The 13,633-nt window shown below is 41.4% G+C and overlaps 1 protein-coding gene across 2 annotated transcripts in view; it reads right to left on the bottom strand.

Annotated features, from left to right (window-relative positions):
* Positions 1-2,875: 2,875 nt before the first annotated feature.
* PDE1C (phosphodiesterase 1C) overlaps positions 2,876-13,633 on the bottom strand; it is a 594,246-nt gene continuing 583,488 nt past the window's right edge. For both annotated transcript variants that reach the window (XM_081533589.1, XM_081533590.1), the window contains exon 19: positions 2,876-4,105. In XM_081533589.1, the coding sequence (XP_081389715.1) occupies positions 3,936-4,105 (170 nt within the window). In that variant the 3' untranslated portion in view covers positions 2,876-3,935. The remainder of the gene's footprint in view (positions 4,106-13,633) is intronic.

The following is a 13,633-nucleotide window of genomic DNA, read 5'->3' as shown; positions in this document are numbered from 1 at the left end:
TCGCAAAGAGTCAGACATGACTGAGTGACTTAGCACACAAGGTCTTGGTAGAAGGAGAAAACTGGGAAGATAGAGGTGAGTCCCTGTCTGAGGAACACACAGCCAGTGAGAAACTGTCCACAAAGAGAGCCCAGCTGATGTTGGTGTTGGTCTTACATTTTTAATTAGTTGCTTCTTCTGTGTCATCATCTTCAACCTCCCAGTAAAGTCTGTTCTATACAGCGGACTTTCGTGGGTAGAACTTGGGAAGAATAAAGGCACTGAATGGGGGAAGTGAAGCAGGGGGAGTAGGAACAGAATGAAGAGCAGCGAGTTCAGTTCAGTTCAGTCGATCAGTCATGTCCGACTCTTTGCGACCCCATGAACCGCAGCACTCCAGGCCTCCCTGTCCATCACCAACTCCCGGAATTTGCCCAAACTCATGTGCATTGAGTCGGTGACACCATCCAACCATCTCATCCTCTGTTGTCCCCTTCTCCTCCTGCCCTCAATCTTTCCCAGCATCAGGGTCTTTTCAAATGAGTCAGCTCTTTGCATCGAGAGTAGGAAGTAAAATGCAGGGAGATTGATCAGGGCTTCAGAGGAGGTGAGACATGGGAGCAGAGGTGACTGTAATAGATACAAGATGGAGGCCCTCAAACTCCAAGGTGCAGGAACACACAGGGAGGGCAGTACCCAGGGCGGGGATGTTGGGTTTCCAACTGAATGTGGAAACGTGTACCGAAGAATCGAGTGTGGTGTGAGGCAGAAGCTGATGCCTATGGAAATAGCTTGGTGGGTAACACATAGTTAAATGATTATCTTTACTGAAAGGGAAGAATGTTAACAACCTATTTGGTCATAGAACTGAAAAGGACATTAATCTTAAACTGAAAAACCTTACTTCTTTTACTGCATTCCACTCTTTCTCCTAGAAATAATAGCTGATATTTATTGAGTCCTTACTATATGCTCAGCCTTATGCTATGCTGAGGCAGATACTATCATTCTTGTTTTATAGCTAAGGAGACTTAAGTTCAGCAAGAATATAAAACATGGTAAAGATTACAGAGCAAACAAAAGATAGGACTGAGATTTAATTACAGATTTTTTTTAACTGCAAAGTCTCAGTTCTTAATGACAAGCCATAGAGCTTAGTCTGATGATATAAATTGAGTTGATAGACAACACAGATGCTTACCTATGGACTAGCTGCTATTATTACTCATATTCTCAGTGATTTATTGGCTTTCCAATGTAGGGAGAAGGAGGTTGTTTTTTTTTTTTTTTCAAACTATCACCTATACCATCAGGAAGCAAAATGAAAGGGTAAGTTAGACTATTCATTTTGACAAGATATTCAGGACTGAATAGTGCCAAGCATAAGGGAAATCTAGCTCTTTTCAAATGAATCTCAAAATGTGCAGAAGAAAAAGATGACTCACAAGAAAGTTCTTTAAAAGTATCTCTTTATTTGCTAAAAGAATATAATCTGGCATATCTATACAATCCATCAAGCAAAAAACATGGTAGGCATTTCATAAGCAATGCAGAATTTCAATATCTGTACTTTTGCTCAAATAAGAGATAAACAAAGGCTGAAAAGTGACAGGTTGGGATTAAAGAATACAGAAGGAGCCAACTTTCTTCCCCAGGATCATGACTTCCAATGCCAAGAAGCACAGATGAGAAAGCACAGCCACAGTTTCAGTACTACCACTGAAGGTCTTGACGGACAGGTGAGGACCATCATTTGTGGGTTGATCCACTGGAGGCCACTACCTCATGCTCAGTTTCACTGTGTGTCCGAATGGCTCTGGTCAGCAAGCACGAATGCATCTGTATACAAACAAGTGGGCTTCCCAGGTGGCTCAGCAGTAAAGAATCCGCCTGCCAATTCAGGAGATGCTGGTTCCATCCCTGGGTTGGGAAGATCCCCTGGAGAAGGAAATGGCAACCCACTCCAGTATTCTTGCCTGGAAAATCCCACAGACAGAGGAGCCTGATAGGCTACAGTCCATGGGGTCACAAAAGAGTCAGACATGACTTAGCGACTAAATAACAACAATACAGGTAGCAATTACCTATCGAGTTAACCTAATTCAGGTGGATGAGACTTTACTGGCCTAAGGAAGTGTCCTTTTGCTCAGGCACCAAGCAGGGAACTAAGAATTACAATTGCTTCTTTAAGGAAGTTACAGTGATTTTCCTTTCTGTATAGTAATTAAATTTCCCCGAAATACCATCATAAAGCACACTGTAAATAAATTGCTCAGTAGCATGATGGGCACTAAACTCTGGTGCTAACTCAACTTGCAAAGCTTGGTTTATCAGAAGTAAACGTGGAGAAAGAGAGGCGAAGACGACAAGCCCTTTACAATCAGATCCCAAAGGCTGTGGCTCAGGGCACAGTCCCTTTGAGAGGCATCCCAGAGAGTTTTCCTGGCTGTGAGATGCTCACAGCAACCTCTGACTCTCCAGGCTCAGCAATAGCAATCCGAACCCAATAATCCCTAATCTTCATCACAAAAGGAAAGAGTGGGAGTTGTGAAGCCCACTTTCTAAGTAAGCAAACTGAAGCTTTTCAAGGTTATGCCATATAGACTGAGGGCCTGCAACTAGCTATATTCAGGACAGGCTTAGAGATCAGACCTGCCCAACAACAAACCTGAAGTTATCCACTGCACCAGACTATTTCTGAAGGGTTCAAAAACTATTTCTGACCTTGAAACCCTCCTTACCATTTCTGTGAATTTAGTCCCAAAGTAAAAACTCTAGGGAAACTTACGGAAGGGCTAAAAAATGCCACCATGAAGAAAGATAAGTTACAGACTTCTAGGCTACCCACAGCTGTGAGATCAAATGGGCTCCCAGAGAGACTTAGCTATGTGGTCTATTGGGAAGATGACCAGAAATTTTACTTAAAGATACCTCTAACCTTATGGAGAAAAGTCAGCAATAAGGAATTCAAATTAGGTTCAGCATTTTATAGTCTCCTGAAGGAGCACCATGAGACTAAATGGACAACTCCTAGGTGAATGTTAAAGCAGGAGACTGAGGCACGGGCATCCCATTGACTCCTGGCATCGTCTACTGTGAGTGAAGATGAAGGACTGGAGGAAAGCAGAGCCAAAATGCATCTCCTCCCAACTCTCCAGTCCCGACAGTGAGGCAATCGGGAATAAGGCTTACAATGAGAAACAAAATAAATACTTGGGAATTCTCTGGCAGGCCAGTGGTTAGGACTCCACACCTCCACTACCAAGGATCTGGGTTCAATCCCCAGTCAGGGAACTAAGACCCTACAACCTGTGCAGCAAAAAAAAGAAAGAATGAAGACAAGGGTCTTTATTTTTCACTTGGACCTGCTTTGTGAAGCCTAAGTTCGGAAATACCTATGAATACAACTCATCAGTCCTCCTTTCCCTTTAAGATTGCTTCATTCAGAAGTACAACCTTTGTTTGGAACGCATTTACTTTGAAAATTCTGTTTTTTGATGAATTTTAAATATTTGTATTGAAAATCAGAAATGATGTTTTAAACAGTGCATTTCTTAAAAACAATAATTCATATTAAACCGATATTTTCATTGAGGCAAGTTAATTTCCAGGGATGAAAAAAGTGTCAGTGGGAGGAATTTCATGTTTTCTGGACAGGTTGCATCATTTTAACTTTGGTCCAATTTAGACTTTGAAAGGTCTATACCGATAAAAGCCACAGGAGAAACTCTTACTGGTTTGCTACTAGAGGCTGCCCAAATCCTGTGACTGATGTATCTATAACAGGATAGCAAAGGGGAAACTCACACACAGTCTTCACCATGCCTTGGTGGAGTCAACAACGATAGTGCTAGCCTCAAAGGCCTCCAAAGTTCCTGGAGGCATAACCGGCTGTGGCTGGTGAGTGGGCAGAGGCAGCTGAGCAGGCCTCTCCTTCACTCCCTCTTCCCCTTGACCTATTTTCTGTTCCAGTTATGTGAGATGTTCTGAATCTTTTTCATTTTGATCCTCTGATCCAGCATCTTGTACTTTGCAGGATGCTCATCAGTTTTCTTTGGGACCGAAGGTGCATAGGAGCTAGATGCATAAGCAGGGCGTTTAAAATGACGCAGAGGAGGCTTGATGACTGGAGCCATGCAAAGGAAGACAGACAATGGTTAGCCTCACCAATGACACAGTGTGCCTAAATCCTGTGGGCAACTTCCTGGCCCCTAAACGCGTTTGTTTTCTTTAAAAGCAGGAAACAAACAGGGTTGAATGCTCACTAGAAATCTTATTGCAAATAGATGAATAAGCACATTCTTACCTTGACCATTCAATTAAAATAAATAAAGACAAATTCCTAGAGAGAGACAGTGATGACCCTAGAATACAAAGATTCTTTGACAATGAATGGATGAATTAAAGGAAGTAAGAGTGAGCAGTGGTGTCACTTTGGGAAAGAGTACAGTAAACAGGTGAGCGCAGCCGTGTCGTTAATTGGCACTTAGCACTGTATGTAAGCTTCTGTGGTTGCAAAGCAGCATGCAACCTTGGAGTGCTAATAAGAAGCACATCACCACCGAGAAAATCTTCATAAAGTCCATGTATAAGGGTCTCGTAACCAAAATATAGAAAGAACTCAAATTCAACAAAAGGAAACAAAAAACCCAGTTTAAATACAAAGCCTTCCCCGGTGGCTCAGTGGTAAAGACTATGCCTGCTTATGCAGGAGACATGGGTTCGATCACTGGTTCCAGGAAGATGCCACATGTTGCAGAGCAACAAAGCCTGTACTCCACAACTATTCAGCCCATGCTCTAGAACCTGGGAGCCGCAACTACTGAAGTCCAAGTGCTCTAGAGTCCGTGCCCCAAAACAAGAGGAGCCGCCGCAATGCGAAGCTCACACACCACAGCAAGAGAGCAGCCCCCACTTCCCACAGCTAGAGAAAAGCCCACACAGTGACGAAAACTGGCACAGCCGAAATTAGTACATATTTTTAACAGTAAATAAATATAAGCAAAAATCTGAACAGACTCCTTGCCAAAGAAGATATACATATGGCCAAAAAGCATGGGCAAAGATGCTCAACAATTTTTGTCATTCAGGAATTGCAAATTAAAATAACAATGATATATATACACTACATATCTATCAGGATGTAGTACTGTAGAATGAAAAAAAGCATATATACATCTAAACTTATATTGTAAAAGCATATAAATGTGTGCATAGGAAAATCTGGGAGAACGTACATTTAAATCATAGCAGTTATTATCTCTGAGTAGTATAAACATGGCAATTTTATTTCTTTTTGGTTGTATACATTTTCTATTTTTCCTACGATGATCAAGTTTCAGTGATCACATTACTAAAATTTTTTTAAAAGAAACATAATACTTTTAAAAGGAAACATACTACTAAAAATCTCTTCAATAGAATCAAGTATCAGAACTATTGAATAAAATCATACATAACAGAAAGTCAGGAAAACTGAGTTTACTCTTAGCTTTAGTCCTAGACCTTTCAGAGCACTCAATGCTGAGTATACTTTTCATAACCTAGAGATGAACATTCATTCATCAACTTCTTAGAGCACCTTGTGTGTGTCCTGAACAAAAGAAGCAGAAACCTCTGCCCTCTTGGGGCTTCCATTCCAGTGACCCACTCTGAAACCTGTGACTTGTTTACAGAAGGAAGTGTTCAGTCATAATAAGTGATGATATTACTACAAGCTGCATACTACCCACACCAACTTTGCCTTTAGAGTTTAGACTAACACATAGTTAAGATCTTCGGCAAACGGTCCTGTAGTGTCATAATAATGTATATATAGAATAGATGATTTTAAAAAGATCTCTGAAAGTTTCATCCTGTTTCTTGGGGTAAACAAGAGATCTCAGCATAAAACACTCTATGAACAAATATAAAAAGAGTCCTGTTACCCTGGAGAATGGAAGAGAAACAGGTGAGGGCTTCGAATTAAAAGCTGATTGTCCCACACGTCTGGGCTAGCTGATTTACTGCTCTTTAAGTCACAATCCCTCTCCATATTCATTCTATCTTCACTACTCAGCATGAACCCAGCCAAAGTATTATTGAATTTCCCACTTCTCAGCATGAAGAAACATTTACCGTTTGCTAGAATTCTGATTGTCAGAACAGAAACTCTCCTTGCCACTGGAGCTGCTGCAAATAGAGTTGAACCCGCGGATAGAGATCGGCTCCCCACGGAGACAGTGGAAATACTTATGCCTGCTGTCACCCTCACTCAAAATGTAGGAAAAAAGAAGAATTCATAAGTGCTGTTTGTACACATTGATTGCCTTCCCCCTCTACAGGGGAATGTGATTTGATGACAGGGCAAAACAGCAGTGCCTGGGATGAGGGCACCATTTTGATTTTAATGAGGACCTTTCTTCTGGGGTGATGCTGTGGCCACTTAAGGACTCTTCGTCTTTTGGCTATTCCTGAGCTATTTCTGGAAGGGGGTTGGTCCTTTCCCTTTCAATGACTGGATGCCTCCCACAGTTGAACCCAAGCAGTAGTGTTACAATCTTCCTCCACTCCCCCACCCCAAAACCCTTCCCACTCAGGCAGAGAAGAACCAGATTGGGAACAGAACCCTCTTCCCTTCATATGCTTGAGTATCAGCAAGTTGGACCTTTTCTCTCTTGGGGACACAAAGTCTGCTGTTGTCTCCTACAGCAATTTACTTGGAGAAAATTACCTCATTAGATTTGACAAAGGCACATATCTGCAGTGAACTTGGGAAAGTCATTCTTTATATTACTGAACACTTTCAAGTGCTTAGGAAAAGAAAAGTCCCAGACAAAAACTGACACATCATCCTTTATTTGACAATCACACACAATGTTTGTTCTTCATAGAAGGGATGCTCTTTTAGAAGTCTTAGTCCTTATTTGTTTAAATTTTATTTTTTCATAAACACAAAGGTGTTTTCATTCTCATTCATTCCTCCCAAAGTGTCTATGACTTTCACCCTTTCCCCTGCCAGCATCAACCTTTTATTCTGTCTGTCTCTAAGACCACTTTGCTCAGTAGCTACATTTTTTTCCCTGCAGGAAACAAATGCAGACAATTCTTCAGAAAATAGAGAAGAGATTTATTCATATATTGAATTAATATAGCTGTTGGTTGGATTCAGATGTTGAAATATGAATGAAGTTTTTTGAATTGCTTGTTTGCTTGTGTATTTACTGATTCTCCAAGTACCATTCAATCAAGTTGTAAATGTGGTCAGTGTTGCTGGGGGAGCAAGGGGTTCCTCAGCCAAATGTAACTGGGTTAAACTAGTATGTTCATGGCAGGACTTCTCTGAGACCTAAATGAAGGTGACGTGGGTTGTGAATCCCTAAGAAAACCCAGTGGCATGTGGTTTTCTCAATTTCATTAGGCTAAGGAGCCCCCTTTATCAGGAGCATGTCACACTTTCACAAAGACTGGGTTGTTAACTCATCATTCCTGTTGCTATCATATCATATCATGTATTTTATTAATTCAGTATGCCCTGTTGTCTGCACAGATAGCAGGCAGAAAGAATGGTGGCTAGTATTCATCTAATCTAGGTGCAGCCTAATTTCTGTGGTTAAATCAAAATCTGCATTAGAACCCAACTCTGTGTTTTTGGTCCCCCACAAACTGCAGTGCCATCTTTTGTAACCACTGCATTGGCAGCAGTAACAACTTGGAGAACTTCTGAAACGTTGCTGCAGAGCACTGCCTCCAAAGACAGCAACTTGGTTCACTTTTAGCTTCTGAAAAATTCTAATATTGGCACCTTTAAAAAATAACAAACAGAAGTGTTGAGCATGTCTTTTCTTCTCTTTCAAAGATAATGCCATTACATGATCTTGAAAGAACCTGGACACACTTTCTAACTTCATTTACACACACCGCATACATTAAAACTAACAAGATAAAAAATAATCTTTTATTGCCTCTTAAATGCTGTTTTCGGAGAAGGCAATGGCACCCCACTCCAGTACTCTTGCCTGGAAAATCCCATGGACGGAGGAGCCTGGTAGGCTACAGTCCATGGGGTCGCTAAGAGTCGGACACGACTGAGCGACTTCACTTTCACTTTTCCCTTTCATGCACTGGAGAAAGAAACGGCAACCCACTCCAGTATTCTTGCCTGGAGAATCCTAGGGACGGCAGAGCCTGGTGAGCTGCCGTCTATGGGGTTGCACAGAGTCGGACACGACTGAAGCGACTTAGCATAGCATAGCAAATGCTGTTTTACATGGAGAACAAAATCCCATTGCCACACATTCCTTTTCTGAAATCCATGTCTACTGGTATCTATCTGAAATTTGATGCAAAGTCCTTATAAAAATGCACAAAAATCATCCATGAGTTTTGAACTGCAAGGGACTGACATGTTAAAATTCATTCCATGGAGGATGGAATGATGTAAGAACTGAGTCTGTGATTTTTATTTCAGGATCTCCGATGATAAAATTATATATCTGATATACATCATATACTAGGCATGATGCAAAGAATTTAATATGAACCAGGCTTTAATCTTCACTACAATCCAACAATGAGGCACTATTATTATCTCCTTTCTGAATGAGGAAACTGAGGCGCAAAGAGCTTAAGAAAAAGTTTACACACACATGTTAGAAGTATTGATTCTGATTTACAGCCAAATAGTCTGAACTCAGACTTCCAATATTTAAAATAACCTGAGACCTAAGTTCAGGGTGAGTTTTAATGACTACCATAGTAAGTTAAAATATATCTGAGTATGTATCTGTGATACATAGGATTCCTGAGCACCCTTATTAGTAACCATAATCATACTTCCCCCAAAGCAAAAGCAAATCCCACCCCATTAATACAATTTGTGTGGTAATGGCTCAGGAAGGAATTGCATAAGGGTCATGGCTAACAATCTCTTAAATAATAGTTGCTTTTGTCTCTTTCCTCAGCTATGCAGGGTTGGGAGGCTAACAGCTATTCCAGAAGTCTGAGCATGGGAGACAAGCTACCAAGTTAGGGGAGCCCCACAGTCTTGAATGAACATTTTAACTTGGTGGTTCTCACCCCTCACTGCATATGACAACCACCTGGGGAGCTTTTAAAAATCTTGAGTATATACGGAAACAACCCAAATGTACATCAACAGAGGAATGGATAAAGAAGATGTGGTACATATATACAATGGAATATTACTCAGCTATAAAAAGAAATGAAATTGGGTCATTTATGGAGACATGGATGGACCTAGAGAGTGAAATGCAGAGTAGAGTAAGTCAGAAAGAGAAAAACAAGCATCACATATATGTGGAATCTAGAAAAATAGTATAGATGATCTTATTTGCAAAACAGAAACAGAGATACAGATGTAGAGATAAATGTATGCATAGCAAAGGGAAGGAAGGGAAGGGAGGAATTGGGAGATTGGGATTAACACATATATATGATTGATTTGCTGTTGTTATTTAGTCACTCAGCTGTGTCTGACTCTTTTGCAACCCCCATGGACTATAGGCCACCAGGCCCCTCTTTCCATGGCAAGAATACTGGAGTGGGTTGCCATTTCCTCCTCCAAGGGAGCTTCCCGACCCAAGGATTGAATCCATGTCTCCTGTGTAGACTGGCAGATACTTTACTGCTGAGCCACCAGGGAGACCAAGGTCCATCTAGTCAAAGCTATGGTTTTTCCAGTAGTCATATATGGAAGTGAGAGTTGGACTATAAAGAAAGCTGAGTGCCGAAGAATTGATGCTTTTGAACTGTGGTGGTAGAGAAGACTCTTGAGAGTCCGTTGGACTGCAGAGAGATCCAACCAGTCCATCCTAAAGGAGTTCAGTCCTGAGTATTCATTGGAAGGACTGATGCTGAAGCTGAAACTCCAATACTTTGGCCACCTGATGCAAAGAGCTGACTCATTGGAAAAGACCTTGTTGCTGGGAAAGATTGAAGGCAGGAGAAGGGGACGACAGAGGATGAGATGGTTGGATGGCATCACTGACTCAATGGACATGACTTTGAGTTAACTCTGGGAGTTAAAGGAACTATACTCCAATAAAAATTAATTTGAAAAAGTCCTGGGTACCCCAGACCCACAAAAGCAGAATCTACTGGGGCTGGGTGTTAGGCTGAGGCCTCAGGAGTTTCTAAAGCTCTTCAGAAAATTCCATGGTGCTGGAGTTTGCAAACTACTGTTTTAGTCTCATCAATCTTCCCCTTCCTCTTCTTCACAAAGGAAACAACACCAATAATATTCTGGACATATCAAGTGTTCTGTAAACAGTAAACAGCTGGCTGGGGCTCTTGCTATAGTCTGATCACAACAAACTGCCTGGTTGGGAAGGAATACTTTTCACAGCATTTAAAGTTACTTGTGGTCTTTGAAATTATGCTTTTTTTTTTTTTTTCTCTCCTATGGCATAGGTTTTTCTTCCTGTTGGGTCTACCGTGAAGACAAAGCTCTGAGAAATGAAAAAATAAAAAGGTTCTTTTTGTTGGGAAAAACAACTTTGATGCTATCACTTGAGGACTGTGAGGAAGCCCACATTAAGAAGAGCCAACATTCAGAGTCAGCTATCTTTTTTAAACACATTGAAAACTTGGAAAAGCAAGGAGTAAGACCAAAGAGTATGTTCCTGGGGTCTGACTAAGGGATGAGAGTAACAGTGGGAGTTTTGACATTAGAGAGACCTGGTTTTAAAACTATTACAATATTGTAAAGTAATTAGCCCCCAAGTAAAATAAATAAATTTATAAAAAAAAAAAAAAAAAAAAAAAATTAAATTGATACAAACTCTCCTGAATGGCAAAAAAAAAAAAAAAAAAAGCCTCCTTTATCTCCCCCAGCTATTTGATTTTGGGCAAACAATTCCCCTCTGGAAGCCTCCCTTTTTCCCTATGAATAACAACATTATACTCCGAACAGGCCTCTTTGGAAGGACTCAGCGAGATGTGGCATGTGAAGGATTATCACAGTGTCTGGCACAAAAGGCCTTCAGTGAAGGGCAACTTTTATTATTATTATTATATTATCATTATTATTATTATTATTATTATAGTGACAGTGACTGAATCTGAGGGAACTGCTGGTAGGTAAGGGGAGACTAAACACAGAGCGAATGGAGCTCCAAAAGGACTCTGGGCCAGGCACCGCCATCCGTGATCTCAGGCTGGTGGAAAGGGAGCTATTCACTCCTCCCGTCCTTCCCAGAGAATCAGCCTGATATCAGTCTTGGCTCCAGATTTGTCTTCCCTCTGGACTCTTTCTAGCTTCCTTTCAGGACATCTTGTCAGAGCATCTGCGTTCCAAACTCGACTCACGCCGGATTCTGATCGAGGCAATCACACTGGCTTGCCTGGTATGAATTAACTGCGTTCTGAAGACGAGCTCGTGGGAACACATACAATCAGCCAAAAGCCTCCTCTCAGTGCTAACATCAGCTCCGCAGAGTGCAGAATCAAGACGGATTCATCCCAATTCCAGAGGCAGAAACACACCTTTTAAAACTAGCAGTATGGCTGAATTGGTTTTCATAGGTAGTCTTTTCCTTAAGGCGCAGGTGGAAGATGTTCATTTGTTTCACCAGAGCAGGAGATTTGGTCCTCGTTCAATACTTAGGCTTCCCAGCGGACAGTTTTGAAAATGAAAGTGAAATAGAACAACTTTTTGTGAACCCAGGGCTTTGCTGTTTAAGCAGCCTGGTAGCATGGCCTGTCTTCTGCACAATTCAGTGTCCTTACATCCATTCTCTCATTTGTGGTCACCCTCCCCCATCCTTGGAAGGAGGGTTAGATTCAGTTCTGTCTCTGCCCCCATATGACCGGGATATATAATTTCAGTTTTCCATTATAAAAACACAGAGACAGTAACACTCACTGCAGAGGCCAGAGTGAGAATGACAAGAAACCTACACGTGAGAGCCAGCCAGCCCAGCACAGACACAAAGTAGGTGCTCACCCAGAATCAGCTTCCATCCTTTTCCTCAGAGGAAGATCCTACATTTTGGGAATTATCAAGGTTTGTCCTTGTCAGGAAAACTCAGTAACAGAATACTCCCCCGGTTAGAGTAATTCCTTTGTCTCCTCAAGACATGAAAGCAGTATATGAAGGCCAGGCTCATAGATGTCATTTCCTTTTGTAGAAATACACTCTTACAACATGAACCCAACTGGAAAATTACTCCTGAACCATGCACATTAGATGTAGTGTTGTCTAAGGTGAGGGACTATTCCTAAACTCTTCAAAGTGTAGTTTATATTAAAATTAGAATAATTAAACCGTACACCTATGTCAGAAAAGACTCTGGCTCTCCAACGACTTTTCCTCAAGAAAATGATAATACTAACTACTATTTCCATATCTGAAACTCACAGAGCCAGGAGCACAGGAGATAGGAAGCTTGCTGTTGGACAAGCTATTCAGAAAAAGCCCAGCTGACACTGCCTGGACCAAACCACTCTCTAGTGTGGAAAGATAACCAAATCTGCATTTTCAGATCCTCTGAGAAACACATGAAATACACAGAGGAAAGATAAACCATCTAGTTTTGTTGCCTTTCATCCAACCTGAAGCTGTTTGCTTCCTCCCACAGTTCTCAACCCTGGATGCCCATCAGATCACCTGGAGAGCTTCAGATTTACCGATTCCTAAGCTCAACCTCCAAGAGTCTCAGAAGTAATCTGCTGTTTTAAGGTGGAGCCCATGCATCAGTATGTTTGTGGTAAAGAATCCACCTGCAATGCGGGAGACCTGCATTCGATCCCTGGGTTGGGAAGATCCCTTGGAGAAGGGAAAGGCTACCCACTCCAGTATTCTGGCCTGGAGAATTCCATGGACTGTATAGTTCATGGGGCCGCAAAGAGTCGGACACAACTGAGTGAGTTTCACTCTGGAAGTTAACTGGGTCTGGTCGTCACATATAAGAGTGGCCAACCCTTGCCCACGTGCTAAAATCTCTCACAAGAATTGAACCCATGAAGATCTACTTTGGGGAGAGGTAATGTGGTATTTGTGAGAGAAGCGTGGATTTGGGGTGTCACAGAACTGGGCTAAGCTATTATCAGCTGTGAGATCCTAAGGAGATAATCTGTTTCGGGATTCAGGATTTTTGTTTTCTATAAAATGGGGGAAATGGTAACTTCTTTGCATGGTTGCAGGGAGATTTTAGAGTGGCTATAACTGAGATAATGTATGTAGGGTACCTTGCAACCTCACAGAGTGCCAGTATGTCCTAGGTGCTTGGTATGTGGCTACCATTATTACATAGCACAGGAGATGAAAGGTCAGCATTGGGAGCCTTTAAGTGGTTGTTTCCCTGGTGGATTTCTTATTACAGTATAGAAAATTCATGTAATTCCCTGCACAAATGGATTTTACTACTTGAAAAACCTCAGCACACAATGAAGAGATTAACTTAATAAATTTATTTGTGAACATTTGGCAGAGAATACACCACTGTGATTCACAAAAGGCTAATTATACAAAATGGGCATTTGTGAAAAAATATATGTATATATTTTTCCCATTCAGCTACTTGAGGGAAACACTTTGCTGAAACCTAGTGTCATTTTAAATCAGCCCATGTTCTAAACTATTTATACCATGTACAAATAAGGCGGTTCATTCAATTGTTTGGGGCAAGCCCAATTATAAGTGTAGAATGCTGGA

Source organism: Giraffa tippelskirchi, chromosome 10 (genome assembly GCF_054371585.1).
Source record: "Giraffa tippelskirchi isolate mGirTip1 chromosome 10, T2T-mGirTip1v1.2.pri, whole genome shotgun sequence".
Taxonomy (NCBI): Eukaryota; Metazoa; Chordata; class Mammalia; order Artiodactyla; family Giraffidae; genus Giraffa; species Giraffa tippelskirchi.
The sequence above is the reverse complement of the archived record's forward strand: the minus strand, read 5'-3'. Positions and strand labels throughout refer to the sequence as shown.